This window comes from Staurois parvus, unplaced genomic scaffold (assembly GCF_062004578.1).
Source record: "Staurois parvus isolate SC_StPar_1 unplaced genomic scaffold, SC_StPar_1.0 ptg000272l, whole genome shotgun sequence".
Classification (NCBI taxonomy): Eukaryota; Metazoa; Chordata; class Amphibia; order Anura; family Ranidae; genus Staurois; species Staurois parvus.
The window spans coordinates 2,207,472-2,232,538 of record NW_028318068.1 but is presented as its reverse complement, the minus strand read 5'-3'; the positions used below and the strand labels follow the sequence as shown (position 1 = coordinate 2,232,538).

Sequence of the window (25,067 nt, the reverse complement as noted above, 5' to 3'; positions counted from 1 at the left end):
AGGAGGGAGTTAAAATAGTCAAGGTGAGAGATAACAAGGGAGGGAATAAGTTGCTTAGTGGTTTCCGAGGTTAAGAACGGGCGTATCTTGGAGATGTTGCGGAGGTGAAGTCTACAAGATTTGGACAGCGATTGGATTTGGGGCTGAAAGGACAGCTGGGAGTCCAGGGTTACACCTAATAAAGTTTAGAAAGTTAAGTACTTAAAGCGGAGTTCCACAAGAAAAAAAAAAAAAAAAACTGTAGCTGCTGACTTTTAAAATACAGCCACTTACCTGTCCCTCGTTGTCCACCGCTGGTTTCACCAGCCATCTTCTCTCCCTGGCGCCAGCATCTTCAGTGTGGGCACCCAGCTGTGACAGCTTGCGGCTTCATAGCCTGATACCCACTGCACATGGGCAAGAAGTGCTATGCTTTGTGAATGGCCCTGTAGTCTTTTGGGACCCGTCACATGTCCCAGAAGACTACAGGAAGGGAGGGGATAGGACAACTTCCGCTTCCGATCGTGTAGGCGATTGCAGCGGAAGTGGGAGCGGGTACCTGTCAAATTCGGGTACCCCCTCTCCAAAGGTGCCAATCCTTAATGGGGAGCAGGGGACAATGGCTTAAAGCAGAACTTCCTCTTTTGGATGGAGCTCCGCTGTAAAAAGTTAATTTGTGTTAAACATTCCATTTGATTTTCCACTGTGATTACAGTAGAGCAGAACCATCCAGTTAGCATTCATTTTAAGCGACTGTACTTTAATATTTACAGAACAGATGCAGGTGAGCGAAGTTTAATAACCCCTATGTGATATGTATAATGTGGATGACCTGGACAGCTTTCATTTTATTTGTAACCAAACAGGAGTCCCACTTCAAACCATCTACACTGTATCCAGGCTGATAAGGACCACAATGGTGACACAGGAGGCCAGCGGTGATAACAGTGCCCCAGATGGGACACAATACATGTCACTGGCACTCAGCTCTGATAAGACACTCTCACACACAACAGATCCTTTTAAAAATTAATATTATTGGTATCTCCAGGGAGAACCATGCGGCTTTGTCCTGATTTTTAAAGGTTTCCCTCTGGACAGCTGCTGTGTATCATTCCCCCTGTGATCTATTCAAATGCTGTTTCCATTCCAGCCCTCCGCACAGACTGAGCGCATTTTACTTCCAAAAACACAGAGCTTCTCTGTAACTGAATTTATTTTCGGCTATAAATCTTGATGCGTTTTATGCCTGTGAATATTCATGTTGAAAAGCAATTACATGGCGTCTGCGGGGAATACAGCCAAGCCACTTAATTGTCAGTTCAGATTGTTTGCAAAGTTGGTATAAAGTGACAGAGCGCTCGGAGATGGAGGCGATGCGACTGTGCAAGGGACACTGGTGCCAAGAATCTAAGGGCAAAGCATTCTGGGTACAGATATCATAACTGGCCAAAACTGTGCATTTGGCTAGCAGTTGTAGAAGCAAAAAGCATTCTGGGTAAAGCAGTCATCATTGGGCAAAACTGTGCATTTGGCGGGCAGGGGTCAAAGCAAAAAGCATTCTGGGTAGAGCAGCTAGAATTGGTGACTATCATGCATTTGGCTGGCAGTGGTGCTGTCAGGAGTCTAAAACACAAAGCATTCTGCGTATAGCCATCATCATTGGCCAAAATTGTGCATTCGGGTAGCAGTGGTGCTGTCAGGGGTCCAAACACAAAGCAATCTGGATAAAGCCATCATTATTGGCCAAAATTGTGCATTCGGGTGGCAGTGGTGCTGTCAGGGGTCCAAACACAAAGCATTCTGGATAAAGCCATCATCATTGGCCAAGATTGTGCATTTGGGTGGCAGTGGTGCTGTCAGGGGTCTAAAACACAAAGCATTCTGCGTATAGCCATCATCATTGGCCAAAATTGTGCATTCGGGTAGCAGTGGTGCTGTCAGGGGTCCAAACACAAAGCAATCTGGATAAAGCCATCATTATTGGCCAAAATTGTACATTCGGGTGGCAGTGGTGCTGTCAGGGGTCCAAACACAAAGCATTCTGGATAAAGCCATCATCATTAGCCAAAATTGTGCATTCAGGTGGCAGTGGTGCTGTCAGGGGTCTAAACACAAAGCATTCTGGATAAAGCAATCATCATTGGCCAAAATTGTGCATTTGGGTGACAGTGGTGCTGTCAGGGGTCTAAACACAAAGCATTCTGGATAAAGCCATCATCATTGGCCAAAATTGTGTATTCGGGTGGCAGTGGTGCTGTCAGGGGTCTAAGTAGAAAGCTTTCTGGGTAGAGCAGTCAGAATTGGTAAATATCATGCATTTACCAGGCAGTGATACATTCTGGGTAGAGCGGTAAAAACTGGTAAATACCACTCATTTGGCTGGCAGTGGTGCTGTCACGGGTCTAAGCACAAAGCATTCTGGGTAACATTCATCATTGGTTAGCTATGGTCATACACACAAAGCATTCTGGGTAAGGCAGTAAGCACTAATGAAGTCTAGGCACTTGGCAGAGTGCCATCAAGGATCGAACCACAAAGCATTGTGACAGGACAGGACTCTCACTGTGAGAAGATAGGAAAATGTGACACAGGATTCCCATTTAGGGTGAATGCGATGTTCCAGATTGGTGTTTCTGGGCAGAGAAAGCTGTGGATTTGGGTTCTGGATTCTGCAGCACCAAATCGGAACATTCAATCCTGTGTCACTAGACACCTGCAATCAGTACACAGGTGTGCGGAGTCATTATATACTCAGGTCTCAGGACAGCTCAGAGCTCCCGGTTTGGAGAACGCTCCCAGTGAGAGAGAAGGAAGGTCTCAATGAAGGGGAAGACCCAGCCAGGAGACAGAGGTCTCAGATCCAAGAGTCAGGTCAGCACCTATCGGGGTGTCAGGAGGACCCCATCCATAGGCCAGAGGTGGGTTGTGCAGCAGGGTGCTGTGACTAACCGGTAGAGAGCCAAGTATCCAGGAGAACTGGACAACACAATCAGAGAGCCCAGTAAGAGGAGCGGCGTGAGATTATAGGCCAGGTGGCTCAGCATTTTCCAGTGTGTGTATTTCTGTTGAAGAAGATCCTCTGTGTGGGAAGTCATTTGTTTGTGAACTTTTGCTTTCTTTTAAATAAAACTGAGCTACCAAGCCCTTAAAAATAGTTCCTGTCTGCCGTGGACTCGATAAAATAACGCATCTACCACAAGAGCCAACTACCCCATGTCACAGCATTTTGGGTAGGGCAGTCAGGTCATTTGCCTTCAACATTACCAACAGAGAATTGATATATATGAATGGATGGTGTCTTACCTGGCCATCTGCTTGTAGGCTTCTTCAGCCACAGCAAATATGTGGGGATCCATGTCACCCATGTTTTGGCCGCTGTATGCGTAAATGACATCTTCACCGTAGATTGGCAACTGCTCATAGGGGTTTATGGCAACTAAAACAATACCTATACAGACAATAAAGAAGTCCCAGGTTAGTGACTAATCGTATTACATTACATTGAATTCATTTAAACTTCACTCTCTCAATCAACATTGACTGTTTTGAATCCTTATGCTGATAGTATTAGTAAATAGGTAGCAAAGTATATCATATTTACTTATTTGAAACTGTTTTTTACATTTCTTTAGGTACTTTCTGGTTCCAGGCCTAGGCAAATTATGTCATACATCCAGGGGCATATTTACCACAAGGCAAACAAGGCATTTGCCTAGAGCTGCATTTTTCAGGGGGGGCAGCAGCATTTTTCTGGTGGTCACCGCCACACCCCGGAAGAAGGGATGGAAGAAGGGACACATGCAGCTAGGGACCAGGTGGGATCCGAGAGAGGCTGTGGGCTGCTTGATGGTGTATGCAGAGCCTGACTCTTGTTCCTGGGGAATAGAGCTGTGAAGGTGAGTGTCTTCTCTGTCTTGCCAGGGTGGAGGGGGGTGGCCAGTGTATGGGGGGCGGTGGTAGTGGACGGATCTCTCGGGTGGGGTGGGGTGTTGCTGGTCAATGTCAGGCCCCCCTTTGTGAGGAAGAGGGGTATTGGTCAGTGTCAGGGTCTCTCCATGGGGGGGGGGCGCGATTGCCTAGGGCAGCACAAAACCTAAATACACTCCTACATACATCCCAGGAGTCTTCAGGCAGGGAGGAGGGGTTTTCTCAGCTAAGAACACCTTACTGTCTGCATGCCTGAGCTGAGGGCAGATGGATTCCAGGAAGTAACTGCTACATGAATCATCTGCCCCTACTAAAAATGTCCATGGCCAGAAATGCTAGGGGGTGTTTTTCTAAGTGATTTCTCAACAAAATAAAGCATGAAAACAAGGATGGAGGGTGGAGTTTGCTTTGAATATTTAAAATGAATTAAATAGTGTTTTTGGTTTGTGGTGCTCAGATACACCGTAGTTACTCTTTAAAGTGATATTAAGGCTTCCAGTTTTTTTAATTAACAAAACAAACAAGTTAAACTTCCCCATTTGAGTTCCCAACACCTACACTTGTTGCTGTTAGTGATATGAAAAACATGGAAATCAAGGGATCAGCAACCAATGTACTTCTACAAGGTCCCAGTAACACTTTGGGGTGTATTTATCAAAAAAAATGTGCATAATGTGCACACCCATAAAGGCTGTAAAAGCAATCATTTCTCTTTCTCTCTGGCTGCATTCTTGCAACCATTGAGAAATACTGTGAGAGCTGTAATTGGTCACAGCTTGTCACATGGTACAAGGCTGTTGTGAATAGCCTTGTACCATGTGATCTATGTGATCATTCACAGATTTCACACGTAGCAAGCAATGATATCAGAAGTGGCATCTTGCTTACTATTATTCGTGAGATCACCGATTGGCCAATCAGTGATCACATGATCGGGACCTCACACAGAGGTCCCGTACAGCAATCGGTGTTCTGCTGTGTCTGGAGGACACAGTGGGCACTAGATCGTGGCGCCGCACGCTCCCAGGGAGCACGCACAGGTTAAAATGGAGGGCGCCATTTATGAACGGCAACCCGCCCCTGCACTGCTCCCGTCCGCCCGTTTATATACATGGGCCGGACGGGAAGTGGTTAAGTTGCTGCATTAAGACAACCCATTCAAAATACACCTTGAAACACAGAAAAAATAAAAGTTGCATTATTTTTTTAATGTACACCACCCATCGCGCACATACATGTGTGATGCTGCGGGCTGCAGTACGCATGTGTTGTCGGCTACTGCATTATGCCTTGTGGTGCCATTTATCATATGTTACTGCAACACATAATTATGAATGGACCCTAATGATCAGTCAGTAAGGTGTTGTGAGGTCACAATATTATGTCATAGTACCCAGTCAGTTCACTTACCACAGTAAGTATAGATGTGGTTGGACTCTAAGAAGCGCACTTTGAGATTGTGAAGCACGGCCGGCTCATGGAGATAGCTGAGGGCCGTAAGGTCATTTTCACCCACCAGAATATCTGGATTACGTAAATGAGGTAAAGAAGCGGCGGTCACGGGGAACTCTATAACCTGAAACAAACAGGAAAATCTACTTTAAAAATGTGTACTATAACAATAAAAGGGAAAGTACAGCCGTAAAGGCTAAGTTCACCTTTTGAAAAAAAAAATAACAAATGCATATTTTTTGCAGGTAACAAAATACGCTTTTTTTTTTTTTTTCGAAGCCTGCAGAGCATTGTACCTGCAATCGGCGGATGGCGGGTGCAATGTCAGGCTTCTACAGACTCTTAGGATAGCGGTCTGCCTGTACCTTGTATGGGCAGGCAGTTACTTAAGAGCAGGAAGATCAATGAACTAAGAGAGCTCATCAGGGCCCTCATAGTTTGTTGAGAACTACAAACCGTCAGGTGCAATGGCTCACTGTACTTGTAGTCTATCCATTCACAGGAACCTGTGAATGAATAATGAGGCCCTGTGGGAGAAGATACCCCACCCGCTGTTACAGGGGATCGGGTGGAGGGGATGCAGATGCTGGAACATGTTACATGTTCCACCCCCAAAAAGGGATGGAACATGAAACAAGGTCCAAAGATGAACTTGTCCTTTAAAGCAGAAGTTTACCCATAACAATGTAATGAAAAATTATGTTTTTTAGGTACATGCATTCCATATTAATAAATATGCTACCAATATTAGTGTGTGCTGTAAATTACCTCCAGCATTGTTCCTGTTTTTTCTTGCTGGAGGCTACCATTTTGCTGAAGCCCAGAGCCCGTGAGCAGCAGTAAATCTTTAGTCTGGCAACAGATCGGACTCTTAATTTTTGGCACAGTACCGAAAAACAGAGAGCAACTGAGCATGTGCAGAGTAGGGTGAGATGGTATATTACTAGATTTTAAACAGTATAGGCACTTAATTTTAGTGTCTTACATAGCTATACCTGAAAAACGGGCCAGCCTAACGTGATCTACCAGGACTTAATTTTCTGACTAAGGTTCCATTTTTAAGGGCTTCTTTACACTTGCTTCAAAATATGGCACTGGACATGCTTTTTTAAAGCGCGCTGAATGCCAATCAAAGCCTCTGTCACTAAATAAAATAGCTTACAGTCCTGTATGCACATTGACAAAGCTCGCTTACATCACCTGCAGCTTTTGAGAGGCTTTTATTGAGCGTTAGCGTCGCTTTTTTTTGTAAGAATTGCAGGTATGAGATATCCCAGGATGCACTGGGAGACCAACAAGCAAACCAGTAAGACGACATCAGCAGTCACTTTGGTTCATGTGTATATATTCTGGTGCAGACGTCACATCTAGTGAGCAGCTGAAAGGTCAGCAGGGTCCAGGCTGGAGGGGAGCAACTAACAGAGGACACACATGGTATTCAACATGGGAATGCTATAGTGGAAGGTAAGAGGAGTGAGTGGTAGAAGGTCAGCAGAGCTGGCAGACCAGAGCACTAGCTAGCAAAATTAGCAATGTCACACGTGGTATGCAGCGTGGCAGCTACACTGCATCCAGAAAGTATTCACAGCGCTTAACTTTTGCAACACTTTGTTATGTTACAGCCTTATTCCAAAATGGATTCAATTCATTTTTTTCCTCAACATTCTACAAACAATACCCCATAATGACAATGTGAAAGAAGTTCAAAAAATTGAAAGAAATACATATATACAGTGGGGATCGAAAGTTTGGGCACCCCAGCTAAAAATTTGTATTAATGTGCATAAAGAAGCCAAGGAAAGATGGAAAAATCTCCAAAAGGCATCACATTACAGATTAGACATTCTTATAATATGTCAACAAAAGTTAGATTTTGAAAAAATGTGTATACGAGCGCACCTAATTGCAGCAGCTATACATCAGGTTACCATACACCATGAAAATACCATAAGTCAAAAAATGTAGCGCTACAAAAACACAAATATACCAATGAAGACAGATAGGTGATTCACATGAGTAAATGTCTAAATAAATAAATATGACAGTTCATAAAAGGGGTGACTTTTAGTGATTTCTTCTCTGTCCTGCACTGCTGGTGCTCAGGCGTTGTGCAAAATAGTGCTGAGAGAATGCACACTCACCAGAACACCCAGGAAAATGAGCGTTTAGTAATTATATATTCCCCTTTAGAGACATCAGCCGGTCAGGATAGGATAGTGTACTAGCCTCCCTCACGAGCTCCTGGAGGATTCTGTGTGGTCCCTTGATAGGTAGCCTGTGGACTTCTCCCTGAGGACCGCATACGTTCCTTACCCAGTGATGGCTGCAAATGAATACTCCCCAAGGGAGTCAAAACAAGGACGCCTCCATAGTGTAGTAGGTGATAACAGAGGTTTTATTACATCTAGCATCGAAAGTACACAGCGGTGTATACAAAAACGGACTGACCGTCCAGTGGTAAAGATGGCCGCCGGAGCTCCACGATGCTCCGGCGGCGTGACGTCACGGCGTTCCTGGCTCCTCCTACGCGTTTCGTGCACACGCACGTCGTCTGGGGGGATTTGCCAATGAACACCGAGCCGTGCGTCGTACATTTATATGCTAAGCGCATGCGCAGTAGAAAGGGCGCCATATTCTAGAAGTGCGACCTGAGGGCACCCGGATATCGATATGGGCGCCATTTTTCATTAGTTCCATTGCTTATACATACCGTTACAATAGCAGCACGTAAAGCCGGCCAGCTGTCATTATTAATAACAGCATTACACCCCCTTAATGGTCTCACTTCGGTGTTAGATCAAACTGCCAATTTCATATATGTTAGGTAAGTGCCTTCCAATTGACCAAATTAAAGGGCAAGACGAATCAATACAATACGTGTAGCGCTAGCATATAAACCACTTCATAAAAAATCCATGTGCATGTAATATTCATAAAACAGAAAATCTGCTAATAGGCAACAAGACAATGGGCATACATAAGTCCATACTAAAAATATACATAAAATTGTACATAATGCAAGTAGCTATATCCTTTTAATTGTTATCAGTGCCAATCAGTGACACTAGAACTATAAACCTAAAACTGAACCAAGGAACAGTACAATAAAATGATAATATCATCATATCCTATTCTCTCGACATGACGATAAACCATACATAAAAAACAATAAAAAGAGAGGGTCCATAGAGTTTAGCTGTTATTGATAAAACAATTTAGATCTATGTCTATATTGTGGCCTTTAGGGTGTAAAGTCTGCAGCTCATATATCCAGCGTGTTTCGAGCTGTGAGACTCCACGCAGTTTATTTACCCCTCTCCAATGGGGTTGTACCATGTCTATCCCAACAAACTGTAAAGATGATGGGTCATTTTTGTGTTTACATTTAAAGTGATAAGACAATGAGTGATCTTTATACCCCTTTTTAATGTTGTTAATATGTTCTCTCAGTCTATCACGTAGGCGTCTGGTAGTACGTCCCACATACTGGAGTTTACAAGAACATTCAAGAAGATATACCACATTTTTACTGTAGCAGGTTATGCATTTATCTAATTTATACGTTCTACCTGTGGTATTTGAAGAAAAAGAAAATAGTTTCTGTTTCCTTACGTTATTCGTCGTACAAATAACGCACTTGTTACAAGGAAAGAAACCTGTTATGTTTGGTGCAAACGAGATCTTCTCTGGGGGGTTGATAACGTTAGGTGCTAACCGGTGTCTTAATGCTGTAGCTTTTTTATATATGACTTCCGGTTTAGCCGGCAGAATTTTGGAAAGGATGGGATCCGCCAATAAGACATTCCAATTTTTATTAATAATGTGCTTAATGGCTCTATGCTGTATAGAATATGTGGTCAAAAAAGGGCAAGACAGTGTCTTACTGGTCATTCTTTTATCCTCCAGTAATACACTTCTGTCCATATTAGCCACTTGTTGAATGGTGTCATCGATTTTTTTCTGAGGATATCCTTTTTCCAGGAATTTCATTTTTAAAGTGTCAGCTTGCATGTAGTATGTATCCAATTTAGTACAATTCCTGCGTATTCTTGTGAACTGACCTTTCGGAATGTTTGCAAGCCATGCAGGGTGGTGACAACTTTCTAACGGGATGAAACTATTCCTGTCGGTTTTTTTGAAGAAGGATTCCGTAATGACCATACCATTATCATTAAATAATGTTAGATCCAGGAAATGGATGTCTGTATTGCTATATGTATAACTAAACTCAATATTAAGTGTGTTATCATTAAGTGTTTTGAAAAAATTGTGTAAAGATTCTTCCTCCCCATTCCACAATAAGAACACGTCATCTATAAATCTTTTATAAAATATTAACTCTGGCCACTCTCTTGCATAAATTAAAAACTCCTCCCAATACGCCATAAAAAGGTTTGCTAGGCTGGGGGCAAACTTCGCCCCCATCGCCACGCCCTTGGTTTGCAAGAAATATTTGCGATCAAACCAGAAATAATTATTCTGCATTGCGAACTGCAGTAATGTTAAAATATATTCAATATGTGAGGGAGATAAAGTGCTATAGGCGTCTAAAAAATATTTGGCGGCATCCATCCCATCTTCATGTGCAATATTGCTATATAAGGATGTGACGTCCGCTGTGACTAAAAAGGTTTGAGATGAAATTTTAATATCTTTAATGTCATTCAAAATGTGCTTAGTATCCTTCAGAAACGACGGAGTTTGTATGACCAGTGGTTGTAGGAAATAATCTATATATTCCCCTACTTTGGAGAATAATGAGCCTATTCCACTTATAATAGGCCGTCCTGGTGGTTTCGTCGGATTTTTATGCACCTTTGGGAGTATATAAAACACTGGAAGTCTGGGGGCTGATGGGCACAGGAAATCTTTTTCTTTTTTATTTAGTATACCGCTATCAAATCCCTTTTTAATGATCTTTTTCAAACCTTTTTTAAGAGTTGATAAAGGATTCCCAGGAAGGCGGGTATAGGTAGTAGTGTCATTCAAAATTTTATAAGATTCCTCTAAATAGTCACATTTATTGAGTATGACCACCCCTCCTCCCTTATCCGCTGGTCTAATGACCAGGTCTTTTCTTTTCAGGAGGAGGTCAACTGCTTTCTTGGTGTCCATGTCAGGGGCCTTTCTAATATTTAGTCCCTCCAGATCTTTTAATACTAATTCTTTAAAGATATTCACATAGGATCTGGACTGGGGTGGGGGGTTATAAGTTGAGGCATTCTTTAGTGTTGAGTGATAATTATTAATACTCTGATCATAATTATATGGATTAGAGTGAAAGTATCTTTTTAATGAAAGTTGTCGTGAGAATTTGTGAATGTCAATGTAAGTTTGAAACTTATTTAACTTTTGTTTAGGGGCGAACTTAAGTCCCTTGTCCAGAAGTTTTAATTCAGGTTGCGTAAGTACTATATCACTCAAATTGAAAATGCCTTGACCAGCTACGTTTTCCTTCTCTTGCCTGTTTCTGTTGACCCTTTTCCCCCCTCTTTTTCCTCTCCGGAACCGCTTCTTTTCCGAGACCCTCCTTCCCCTAAAAAATGAACCTGAGGTGTTCTGTTCGAGTCATAATTATATGGTACTCTTGGTGGTGTCTGCTGGTAGTTCCGATTGTCATAATAATCCCTATTGAATTGTGGATTAAATGGTTTATTGGAATACACGGGCCCTTGGTTATGGTGTTTAGGAGGTGCTACTGCCCCCTGGTGGCGCGGATAGTAATTAGTGTTTGAGCTATAATTCTGGTGGTGTTGCCTAGGGGATGCTCCCGCTCCTTGCTGATGGGGGTAGGGATTCCTATTTTGATAATACTGTCCATTGTCAGACTGATTATGTTGCTCATGTGATGGATGCCATTGCATATTTCGTGTCCCCACATTTGGATCATTAAGAGCTTCATATCTATTTGATGTTGGTACATTATAATAATTAAACTGTTTATTGTGTTTAGGAGATTGGTGTTGTAAATGTGAAGGTTCATATCTAACATTCGATTGTGTCTTTTTAGGTTTCTTCTTATTAATATCAGTGGGATTGGTCACTACTTGTGACTTCTCCTCATCTGATTGCCATCTAAACACTACATTTTCTTGATAGTCTTTAAAATCCCTCGCATATTTCCTCTTTTTCTTTATCTTTTGCTCTTTCTCTATGTTGTCAAGGTACTTTTTGACTCTATCAGATTCTTTATTATACTCATCCGTACCTTTAAATGGAGTGAGTTTCTCTCTAATAACATTAATTTCAGAGTCTAGATATGTTAATTTCTTCTTTTTTCTAGTAATTAGAAATTTTATTAGATCCATTCCCGCTTTATTAAAAAATTGGAACCATTCTAAAAGACCAGTATCATCCATGTATTCAGGGGGGACATCCCACCTAAGTGAACGAGGAACCATACCTTCCTTGAGATATTTGTCTAGAAATGATACATCCCAAAGGGTTCTAACCTCAGCGGAGGTAAGATTTTGTAAATGCAAGAAAAGGCCCTTAAGGTCATCCCTTGTATCATCAATCGTATAGACGTCCTCAGAGATGATAGATCTAGACAATCTCATCTCGAAGATATCCGCCATAATTGTATATATTCTAGAAGATCAAATGATGATCAAAGAAAACTATAATCTGGGAGGTGCTGCTCAGAAACTGAATGGTTGGAAAACAGATAAAGAAAAAATGTGTATACGAGCGCACCTAATTGCAGCAGCTATACATCAGGTTACCATACACCATGAAAATACCATAAGTCAAAAAATGTAGCGCTACAAAAACACAAATATACCAATGAAGACAGATAGGTGATTCACATGAGTAAATGTCTAAATAAATAAATATGACAGTTCATAAAAGGGGTGACTTTTAGTGATTTCTTCTCTGTCCTGCACTGCTGGTGCTCAGGCGTTGTGCAAAATAGTGCTGAGAGAATGCACACTCACCAGAACACCCAGGAAAATGAGCGTTTAGTAATTATATATTCCCCTTTAGAGACATCAGCCGGTCAGGATAGGATAGTGTACTAGCCTCCCTCACGAGCTCCTGGAGGATTCTGTGTGGTCCCTTGATAGGTAGCCTGTGGACTTCTCCCTGAGGACCGCATACGTTCCTTACCCAGTGATGGCTGCAAATGAATACTCCCCAAGGGAGTCAAAACAAGGACGCCTCCATAGTGTAGTAGGTGATAACAGAGGTTTTATTACATCTAGCATCGAAAGTACACAGCGGTGTATACAAAAACGGACTGACCGTCCAGTGGTAAAGATGGCCGCCGGAGCTCCACGATGCTCCGGCGGCGTGACGTCACGGCGTTCCTGGCTCCTCCTACGCGTTTCGTGCACACGCACGTCGTCTGGGGGGATTTGCCAATGAACACCGAGCCGTGCGTCGTACATTTATATGCTAAGCGCATGCGCAGTAGAAAGGGCGCCATATTCTAGAAGTGCGACCTGAGGGCACCCGGATATCGATATGGGCGCCATTTTTCATTAGTTCCATTGCTTATACATACCGTTACAATAGCAGCACGTAAAGCCGGCCAGCTGTCATTATTAATAACAGCATTACACCCCCTTAATGGTCTCACTTCGGTGTTAGATCAAACTGCCAATTTCATATATGTTAGGTAAGTGCCTTCCAATTGACCAAATTAAAGGGCAAGACGAATCAATACAATACGTGTAGCGCTAGCATATAAACCACTTCATAAAAAATCCATGTGCATGTAATATTCATAAAACAGAAAATCTGCTAATAGGCAACAAGACAATGGGCATACATAAGTCCATACTAAAAATATACATAAAATTGTACATAATGCAAGTAGCTATATCCTTTTAATTGTTATCAGTGCCAATCAGTGACACTAGAACTATAAACCTAAAACTGAACCAAGGAACAGTACAATAAAATGATAATATCATCATATCCTATTCTCTCGACATGACGATAAACCATACATAAAAAACAATAAAAAGAGAGGGTCCATAGAGTTTAGCTGTTATTGATAAAACAATTTAGATCTATGTCTATATTGTGGCCTTTAGGGTGTAAAGTCTGCAGCTCATATATCCAGCGTGTTTCGAGCTGTGAGACTCCACGCAGTTTATTTACCCCTCTCCAATGGGGTTGTACCATGTCTATCCCAACAAACTGTAAAGATGATGGGTCATTTTTGTGTTTACATTTAAAGTGATAAGACAATGAGTGATCTTTATACCCCTTTTTAATGTTGTTAATATGTTCTCTCAGTCTATCACGTAGGCGTCTGGTAGTACGTCCCACATACTGGAGTTTACAAGAACATTCAAGAAGATATACCACATTTTTACTGTAGCAGGTTATGCATTTATCTAATTTATACGTTCTACCTGTGGTATTTGAAGAAAAAGAAAATAGTTTCTGTTTCCTTACGTTATTCGTCGTACAAATAACGCACTTGTTACAAGGAAAGAAACCTGTTATGTTTGGTGCAAACGAGATCTTCTCTGGGGGGTTGATAACGTTAGGTGCTAACCGGTGTCTTAATGCTGTAGCTTTTTTATATATGACTTCCGGTTTAGCCGGCAGAATTTTGGAAAGGATGGGATCCGCCAATAAGACATTCCAATTTTTATTAATAATGTGCTTAATGGCTCTATGCTGTATAGAATATGTGGTCAAAAAAGGGCAAGACAGTGTCTTACTGGTCATTCTTTTATCCTCCAGTAATACACTTCTGTCCATATTAGCCACTTGTTGAATGGTGTCATCGATTTTTTTCTGAGGATATCCTTTTTCCAGGAATTTCATTTTTAAAGTGTCAGCTTGCATGTAGTATGTATCCAATTTAGTACAATTCCTGCGTATTCTTGTGAACTGACCTTTCGGAATGTTTGCAAGCCATGCAGGGTGGTGACAACTTTCTAACGGGATGAAACTATTCCTGTCGGTTTTTTTGAAGAAGGATTCCGTAATGACCATACCATTATCATTAAATAATGTTAGATCCAGGAAATGGATGTCTGTATTGCTATATGTATAACTAAACTCAATATTAAGTGTGTTATCATTAAGTGTTTTGAAAAAATTGTGTAAAGATTCTTCCTCCCCATTCCACAATAAGAACACGTCATCTATAAATCTTTTATAAAATATTAACTCTGGCCACTCTCTTGCATAAATTAAAAACTCCTCCCAATACGCCATAAAAAGGTTTGCTAGGCTGGGGGCAAACTTCGCCCCCATCGCCACGCCCTTGGTTTGCAAGAAATATTTGCGATCAAACCAGAAATAATTATTCTGCATTGCGAACTGCAGTAATGTTAAAATATATTCAATATGTGAGGGAGATAAAGTGCTATAGGCGTCTAAAAAATATTTGGCGGCATCCATCCCATCTTCATGTGCAATATTGCTATATAAGGATGTGACGTCCGCTGTGACTAAAAAGGTTTGAGATGAAATTTTAATATCTTTAATGTCATTCAAAATGTGCTTAGTATCCTTCAGAAACGACGGAGTTTGTATGACCAGTGGTTGTAGGAAATAATCTATATATTCCCCTACTTTGGAGAATAATGAGCCTATTCCACTTATAATAGGCCGTCCTGGTGGTTTCGTCGGATTTTTATGCACCTTTGGGAGTATATAAAACACTGGAAGTCTGGGGGCTGATGGGCACAGGAAATCTTTTTCTTTTTTATTTAGTATACCGCTATCAAATCCCTTTTTAATGATCTTTTTCAAACCTTTTTTAAGAGTTGATAAAGGATTCCCAGGAAGGCGGGTATAGGTAGTAGTGTCATTCAAAATTTTATAAGATTCCTCTAAATAGTCACATTTATTGAGTATGACCACCCCTCCTCCCTTATCCGCTGGTCTAATGACCAGGTCTTTTCTTTTCAGGAGGAGGTCAACTGCTTTCTTGGTGTCCATGTCAGGGGCCTTTCTAATATTTAGTCCCTCCAGATCTTTTAATACTAATTCTTTAAAGATATTCACATAGGATCTGGACTGGGGTGGGGGGTTATAAGTTGAGGCATTCTTTAGTGTTGAGTGATAATTATTAATACTCTGATCATAATTATATGGATTAGAGTGAAAGTATCTTTTTAATGAAAGTTGTCGTGAGAATTTGTGAATGTCAATGTAAGTTTGAAACTTATTTAACTTTTGTTTAGGGGCGAACTTAAGTCCCTTGTCCAGAAGTTTTAATTCAGGTTGCGTAAGTACTATATCACTCAAATTGAAAATGCCTTGACCAGCTACGTTTTCCTTCTCTTGCCTGTTTCTGTTGACCCTTTTCCCCCCCCTTTTTCCTCTCCGGAACCGCTTCTTTTCCGAGACCCTCCTTCCCCTAAAAAATGAACCTGAGGTGTTCTGTTCGAGTCATAATTATATGGTACTCTTGGTGGTGTCTGCTGGTAGTTCCGATTGTCATAATAATCCCTATTGAATTGTGGATTAAATGGTTTATTGGAATACACGGGCCCTTGGTTATGGTGTTTAGGAGGTGCTACTGCCCCCTGGTGGCGCGGATAGTAATTAGTGTTTGAGCTATAATTCTGGTGGTGTTGCCTAGGGGATGCTCCCGCTCCTTGCTGATGGGGGTAGGGATTCCTATTTTGATAATACTGTCCATTGTCAGACTGATTATGTTGCTCATGTGATGGATGCCATTGCATATTTCGTGTCCCCACATTTGGATCATTAAGAATGTTAGATATGAACCTTCACATTTACAACACCAATCTCCTAAACACAATAAACAGTTTAATTATTATAATGTACCAACATCAAATAGATATGAAGCTCTTAATGATCCAAATGTGGGGACACGAAATATGCAATGGCATCCATCACATGAGCAACATAATCAGTCTGACAATGGACAGTATTATCAAAATAGGAATCCCTACCCCCATCAGCAAGGAGCGGGAGCATCCCCTAGGCAACACCACCAGAATTATAGCTCAAACACTAATTACTATCCGCGCCACCAGGGGGCAGTAGCACCTCCTAAACACCATAACCAAGGGCCCGTGTATTCCAATAAACCATTTAATCCACAATTCAATAGGGATTATTATGACAATCGGAACTACCAGCAGACACCACCAAGAGTACCATATAATTATGACTCGAACAGAACACCTCAGGTTCATTTTTTAGGGGAAGGAGGGTCTCGGAAAAGAAGCGGTTCCGGAGAGGAAAAAGGGGGGGGAAAAGGGTCAACAGAAACAGGCAAGAGAAGGAAAACGTAGCTGGTCAAGGCATTTTCAATTTGAGTGATATAGTACTTACGCAACCTGAATTAAAACTTCTGGACAAGGGACTTAAGTTCGCCCCTAAACAAAAGTTAAATAAGTTTCAAACTTACATTGACATTCACAAATTCTCACGACAACTTTCATTAAAAAGATACTTTCACTCTAATCCATATAATTATGATCAGAGTATTAATAATTATCACTCAACACTAAAGAATGCCTCAACTTATAACCCCCCACCCCAGTCCAGATCCTATGTGAATATCTTTAAAGAATTAGTATTAAAAGATCTGGAGGGACTAAATATTAGAAAGGCCCCTGACATGGACACCAAGAAAGCAGTTGACCTCCTCCTGAAAAGAAAAGACCTGGTCATTAGACCAGCGGATAAGGGAGGAGGGGTGGTCATACTCAATAAATGTGACTATTTAGAGGAATCTTATAAAATTTTGAATGACACTACTACCTATACCCGCCTTCCTGGGAATCCTTTATCAACTCTTAAAAAAGGTTTGAAAAAGATCATTAAAAAGGGATTTGATAGCGGTATACTAAATAAAAAAGAAAAAGATTTCCTGTGCCCATCAGCCCCCAGACTTCCAGTGTTTTATATACTCCCAAAGGTGCATAAAAATCCGACGAAACCACCAGGACGGCCTATTATAAGTGGAATAGGCTCATTATTCTCCAAAGTAGGGGAATATATAGATTATTTCCTACAACCACTGGTCATACAAACTCCGTCGTTTCTGAAGGATACTAAGCACATTTTGAATGACATTAAAGATATTAAAATTTCATCTCAAACCTTTTTAGTCACAGCGGACGTCACATCCTTATATAGCAATATTGCACATGAAGATGGGATGGATGCCGCCAAATATTTTTTAGACGCCTATAGCACTTTATCTCCCTCACATATTGAATATATTTTAACATTACTGCAGTTCGCAATGCAGAATAATTATTTCTGGTTTGATCGCAAATATTTCTTGCAAACCAAGGGCGTGGCGATGGGGGCGAAGTTTGCCCCCAGCCTAGCAAACCTTTTTATGGCGTATTGGGAGGAGTTTTTAATTTATGCAAGAGAGTGGCCAGAGTTAATATTTTATAAAAGATTTATAGATGACGTGTTCTTATTGTGGAATGGGGAGGAAGAATCTTTACACAATTTTTTCAAAACACTTAATGATAACACACTTAATATTGAGTTTAGTTATACATATAGCAATACAGACATCCATTTCCTGGATCTAACATTATTTAATGATAATGGTATGGTCATTACGGAATCCTTCTTCAAAAAAACCGACAGGAATAGTTTCATCCCGTTAGAAAGTTGTCACCACCCTGCATGGCTTGCAAACATTCCGAAAGGTCAGTTCACAAGAATACGCAGGAATTGTACTAAATTGGATACATACTACATGCAAGCTGACACTTTAAAAATGAAATTCCTGGAAAAAGGATATCCTCAGAAAAAAATCGATGACACCATTCAACAAGTGGCTAATATGGACAGAAGTGTATTACTGGAGGATAAAAGAATGACCAGTAAGACACTGTCTTGCCCTTTTTTGACCACATATTCTATACAGCATAGAGCCATTAAGCACATTATTAATAAAAATTGGAATGTCTTATTGGCGGATCCCATCCTTTCCAAAATTCTGCCGGCTAAACCGGAAGTCATATATAAAAAAGCTACAGCATTAAGACACCGGTTAGCACCTAACGTTATCAACCCCCCAGAGAAGATCTCGTTTGCACCAAACATAACAGGTTTCTTTCCTTGTAACAAGTGCGTTATTTGTACGACGAATAACGTAAGGAAACAGAAACTATTTTCTTTTTCTTCAAATACCACAGGTAGAACGTATAAATTAGATAAATGCATAACCTGCTACAGTAAAAATGTGGTATATCTTCTTGAATGTTCTTGTAAACTCCAGTATGTGGGACGTACTACCAGACGCCTACGTGATAGACTGAGAGAACATATTAACAACATTAAAAAGGGGTATAAAGATCACTCATTGTCTTATCACTTTAAATGTAAACACAAAAATGACCCATCATCTTTACAGTTTGTTGGGATAGACATGGTACAACCCCATTGGAGAGGGGTAAATAAACTGCGTGGAGTCTCACAGCTCGAAACACGCTGGATATATGAGCTGCAGACTTTACACCCTAAAGGCCACAATATAGACATAGATCTAAATTGTTTTATCAATAACAGCTAAACTCTATGGACCCTCTCTTTTTATTGTTTTTTATGTATGGTTTATCGTCATGTCGAGAGAATAGGATATGATGATATTATCATTTTATTGTACTGTTCCTTGGTTCAGTTTTAGGTTTATAGTTCTAGTGTCACTGATTGGCACTGATAACAATTAAAAGGATATAGCTACTTGCATTATGTACAATTTTATGTATATTTTTAGTATGGACTTATGTATGCCCATTGTCTTGTTGCCTATTAGCAGATTTTCTGTTTTATGAATATTACATGCACATGGATTTTTTATGAAGTGGTTTATATGCTAGCGCTACACGTATTGTATTGATTCGTCTTGCCCTTTAATTTGGTCAATTGGAAGGCACTTACCTAACATATATGAAATTGGCAGTTTGATCTAACACCGAAGTGAGACCATTAAGGGGGTGTAATGCTGTTATTAATAATGACAGCTGGCCGGCTTTACGTGCTGCTATTGTAACGGTATGTATAAGCAATGGAACTAATGAAAAATGGCGCCCATATCGATATCCGGGTGCCCTCAGGTCGCACTTCTAGAATATGGCGCCCTTTCTACTGCGCATGCGCTTAGCATATAAATGTACGACGCACGGCTCGGTGTTCATTGGCAAATCCCCCCAGACGACGTGCGTGTGCACGAAACGCGTAGGAGGAGCCAGGAACGCCGTGACGTCACGCCGCCGGAGCATCGTGGAGCTCCGGCGGCCATCTTTACCACTGGACGGTCAGTCCGTTTTTGTATACACCGCTGTGTACTTTCGATGCTAGATGTAATAAAACCTCTGTTATCACCTACTACACTATGGAGGCGTCCTTGTTTTGACTCCCTTGGGGAGTATTCATTTGCAGCCATCACTGGGTAAGGAACGTATGCGGTCCTCAGGGAGAAGTCCACAGGCTACCTATCAAGGGACCACACAGAATCCTCCAGGAGCTCGTGAGGGAGGCTAGTACACTATCCTATCCTGACCGGCTGATGTCTCTAAAGGGGAATATATAATTACTAAACGCTCATTTTCCTGGGTGTTCTGGTGAGTGTGCATTCTCTCAGCACTATTTTGCACAACGCCTGAGCACCAGCAGTGCAGGACAGAGAAGAAATCACTAAAAGTCACCCCTTTTATGAACTGTCATATTTATTTATTTAGACATTTACTCATGTGAATCACCTATCTGTCTTCATTGGTATATTTGTGTTTTTGTAGCGCTACATTTTTTGACTAAAAGTTAGATTTTATTTCCATCATTTACACTTTCAAAATAACAGAAAACAAAAAAAAATGGCGCCTGCAAAAGTATGGGCACCCTGCAGAATTTATAGCATGCACTGCCCCCTTTGCAAAGCTGAGACCTGCCAGTGTCATGGATTGTTCTCAATCATCGTCTGGGAAGATCAGGTGATGTCAATCTCAAAGGTTTTAAATGCCCAGACTCATCTGACCTTGCCCCAACAATCAGCACCATGGGTTCTTCTAAGCAGTTGTCTAGAAAACTGAAACTGAAAATAGTTGACGCTCACAAAGCTGGAGAAGGCTATAAGAAGATAGCAAAGCGTTTTCAGATGTCAATATCCTCTGTTCGGAATGTAATTAAGAAATGGCAGTCATCAGGAACAGTGGAAGTTAAAGCAAGATCTGGAAGACCAAGAAAAACATCAGACAGGACAGCTCGCAGGATTGTGAGAAAAACAATTCAAAACCCACGTTTGACTGCACGATCCCTCCAGAAAGATCTGGCAGACACTGGAGTTGTGGTACACTATTTGGGTGCCCAAACTTTCCCCACTGTACATAAGTATGCACTAAAAATTGAGCTCTGGTGCATCCTGTTCCCACTGATTATCCTTGAGATGTTTCCACAACTTGATTGGAGTCCACCTGTGGGAAATTCAGTTGATTGGACATGATTAGGAAAGGCATAAACCTGTCTATAGAAGGTCCCACAGTTACCAGTGCATGCCAGAGCACAAACCAAGCCATGAAGTCCAAGGAATTGTCCATAGACCTCCGAGACAGGATTGTATCAAGGCACAGATCTGGGGAAGGGTACAGAAACATTTCCACAGCATTGAAGGTCCCAATGAGCACAGTGGCCTCCATCATCTGTAAATGGAAGACATTTGGAACCACCAGGAATCTTCCTAGAGCGGGCTGCCCGGCCAAAATTAGCGATCGAGGGAGAAGAGCCTTAGCCAGGAAGGTAAACAAGCACCCGATGGTCACTCTGAAAGAGCTCCAGCGTTTCTCTGTGGAGAGAGGAGAACCTTCCAGAAGAACAACCATCTCTGCAGCACTCCACCAATCAGGCCTGTATGGTAGAGTGGCCAGGCGGAAGCCACTCCTAGGCAAATGGCAGCCCGTCTGGAGTTTGCCAAAAGGCACCTAAGGGACTCTCAGACCATGAGAAACAAAACTCTCTGGTCTGATGAAACAAAGATTGAACTCTTTGGCCTGAATGCCAAGCGTTATGTCTGCAGGAAACCAGGCTCCGCTCACCACCTGGCTAACACCATCCCTACAGTGAAGCATGGTGGTGGCAGCATCATGCTGTGGGGATGTTTTTCAGCGACAGGAACTGGGATACTAGTCAGGATTGAAGGAAGATGAATGCAGCAAAGTACAGAGACATCCTTGATGAAAACCTGTTCCAGAGCGCTCTGGACCTTAGACTGGGGCGATGGTTCATCTTTCAACAGGACAACGACCCTAAGCACACAGTCCACATAACAAAGGAGTGGCTACGGGCCAACTTTGTGAATGTTCTGGAGTGGCCCAGCCAGAGACCAGACTTGAACCCGATTGAACATCTCTGGAGAGATCTGAAAATGGCTGGGCACCGACGCTCCCCATCCAACGTGAGAGAGCTTGAGATGTACTGAAAAAAAGAATGGGAGAAATTGCCCAAAAATAGGTGTGCCAAGCTTGTAGCACCATACTCAAAATGACATGACGCTGTAATTGGTGCTAAAGGGGCTTCAGCAAAGTATTGAGCAAAGGCTGGGAATACTTGTGTACACATGGTTGTTTTTTGTTTTTTTGTTTTTTTAAATAAAATGCAAAGATTTCAAAACGAACTTCTTCCACGTTGTCATTATTTCCAATCAAGTTGTGGAAACATCTCAAGGATGATCAGTGGGAACAGGATGCACCTGAGCTCAATTTTAAGTGCCATGGCAAAGGCTGTGCATACTTATGTACATATGTATTTCTTTCAACTTTTTATTTTTAATAAATTGCCAAGATTTAAAAACGAACTTCTTTCACATTGTCATTATGGGGTATTGTTTGTAGAATGTTGAGGAAAAAAATGAATTGAATCCATTTTGGAATAAGGCTGTAACATAACAAAATGTGGCAAAATTTAAGTGCTGTGAATACTTTCTGGATGTACTGTATATAGCGGGAGGTGAGCAGGGACCAGAGAAAGAGGAGGATCAGCAAACCAGAGGATCAGCAGAGCTGCTGGTTACTACTGAGCAGGGGATCTGTTGAACTAGGGTACTAATAAGCTGAGGATCTGCTGAACGAGAGTACCAATGTTGAACAGGGGTACTAAGGACCTGGAGATCTGCTGAGTGGGGGTACTACTGAGCCAGGATTCTACTGGGCCCCTTTAAAACAAACAGAAAATCAACATACACACAGGGCCTTCATTAACCTTCCTGGCGGTATTCCCGAGTGTAGCTCAGGGTAGTTTCAGCACCACAAGCGGTAACCCTGAGCTACACTCGGGAATACACTGCAGCGGTGCTCCGGGATCTCTTCTTCACTTACCTTGTCCTGCGCTCCCACGATGTCCCTCCTGCAGTGTCCCCAGCAATGTCCTCCGGCCGATGCCGACATCCGTCTTCTGGGTTCCGTTCCCTGCGACGTCAGGATGTACGGGGGACGGAACCGGCGTGAAATTTAAAGATGTGGAAAAGTGACATTCAATAAATACACAAAAATCTCATAGTAAAACATTACTGTACCAAACCATTTCACATACATTTTGTCCTGTGCCCTGCCTGCATTTTGACTGTTCTTTCTGCCTGGAAACTGAGAAACGTCCATGGTGTCCAAAAAGCATCCCTTTAGGTCAAAAGTGGTTTTAGACCGGCTAGAGAACAGCGATAGTAAATCAGAACCACTTGCAGAATTGAGTGATAATGATTCGTGGGGGAAATTCATCATCAGACACTGAAAATGATTCTGCGACTTTGCTCAGTGATGTGCGAACTTGGCGCTATAATTCAAATTTCAGTGTTTTTGGTTTGATTATATTATTGAATGAAATGTATTATTATGATATTATTATTATTTATGATTATTTATTCAATTATAATTTATGATTTTGTGTTTAAAATTTTATCCTACCCGGGATGTTTACTAGACTCTTGTTCGGACAGATTTCAGTGAGTTATTCCTAAGAATTACAGGCCTACAATAAAAAAATACATATTTCCATGCAAAAAAAGTACCGCTTTGAGCACAAAAATACTGACATAATCAGACCACTAGGGACAGCATCACTGAAGCATCAAAAACACATTAATAAAGCATGTTAAAGAGTCTGGAGCGTTAAAGTGTGTTGAAGTTGAAACAAGTGTAAATGAGTCCTAACGAGGAATTATTTTTTCGATCATTTCTTCTCCCCCAACAGAATACAAGGAGATCAGTTCATTGCTTATAGATAACAAACATACAGTTCTAAAATAAAAACCCTGAGCTACAGGGAAAAGTTGCTGCATTACGGCAGTGCGGAGGTGGTAAAGAACAAATGAATGGAAGGATCTTTGTTGGGAGTGTTCTACCTGTAGACAGTGGATTCCTTGGGACAGACTGTGCTATAGATCCTCCTGATCAGCACGCCCCGGCACAGTAATAAAGTCTCCATCACTGTCCTGGGATGAACATCTCTGATTTATTCTCTGCAGTTTATCTACCACAACTGCGGGAACAAACGCATCCAGCCTATGATGTCTATGTATCAAGGGTAAAATCTTCAGACTGACAGGCCTCCATCCTGCTGACGTCCTGGATTTCTGGAGAGACGCTCCTCACCAAGGGCACAGAGGAGGTGTTCTGACATCCCAATTAATGGAGTATGAAATAGAGACCAACGACAGGGTATTGCCGCGATATCACGGTCAATGTTAATCAGAGGATTGTCATTGAAGGGCTCATGGCGATATTTGATTTGTGTACTCAAACATCTGAGACAAGCGGCATTTGTTCCCCCCAAGCGGTTACCTGTAGCGAATAATTAACTCGGTTGGAAGTAAAGCTGGCCAAAGATAAAATGGCAGCTAGAGAGAGCCACAGAATCCTGGTCCAAAATTCAAAGCTGAATTTTGGGGGAAAATAAAAGGGCGCCAATTAACCCTGTCAGAGCCATGTTTGCGGGTTTTTTTTTTTTAAGCCTGAAGATTAGGTAAAACCCCCATCCCTGAAGAATATAATAATGGTGGGTTCCAAATGTTTCCGTCACACAATATTAACGCTTTAAGTGCAAATTTTCAGTAAAAAAATAACTTAGCGCCATTCTAGGGCACACAAACATAGTAGACATTTTTTTAGTTTTTTGCCTTAAAGTGGTTGTAAACCCTCAGGTGTGCCCAGTGAAGTGACTGGCCTCAGGTGATGCACAGAGATGAAACAAATCCTACAGCATAAGTTGTGTCAGTTTATCTGCAGTCTTCTCTTCTTTACATCTGTTCAAAGTGCAAAATTCATACAGCTTGTCTAAGAGCTAAGAAAAAAGGGGGCGGAGAGGTGAAGTTACACTCTGCAAATCAGTGAGGAGAGTTCTGAGAGTTGAATAAAGGGAAGAGACACCCCCCCCCCCCATCTCTTCACAGGAACAGAATGGAGGCTGTCAATCTGCTGTAGGTCCCTCCTGTCACCATTTTTCTCTTGTCAGAAGTGACTCGTGCTGATAGCAGAGGAACGAAGCAGCAGACAGAAATGACACTAAGTGCTCTGGATAGAGACAAGTACACACTATAGAGGGATATGCTTTGTTCATATTTCATGGCTGAGGTTTATAACCACTTTAAGTTAGTGTATGCCTGTGAAAGGAAGATGAACTTCATTACCCAAGATCTTCCATAGGCAGGCTTAAAATTATTGTTCCCAATCCAGTGTGTGCATGTGCATGTACATAGGGGTGGGGTGAGCTCTCAAATTTTTTTTTTGAGGGGGGGGGGGGGGTAA

At 41.6% G+C, this 25,067-nt stretch overlaps 1 protein-coding gene across 2 annotated transcripts in view; it reads right to left on the bottom strand.

Moving 5' to 3' along the window:
• MYO5B (myosin VB) overlaps positions 1-25,067 on the bottom strand; it is a 424,200-nt gene that overhangs the window by 239,003 nt on the left and 160,130 nt on the right. For both annotated transcript variants that reach the window (XM_089681603.1, XM_089681604.1), the window contains exons 3-4: positions 5,320-5,485; positions 3,286-3,430 (exon numbers count right to left, since the gene is read on the bottom strand). In XM_089681603.1, the coding sequence (XP_089537729.1) occupies positions 3,286-3,430; positions 5,320-5,485 (311 nt within the window). The remainder of the gene's footprint in view (positions 1-3,285; positions 3,431-5,319; positions 5,486-25,067) is intronic.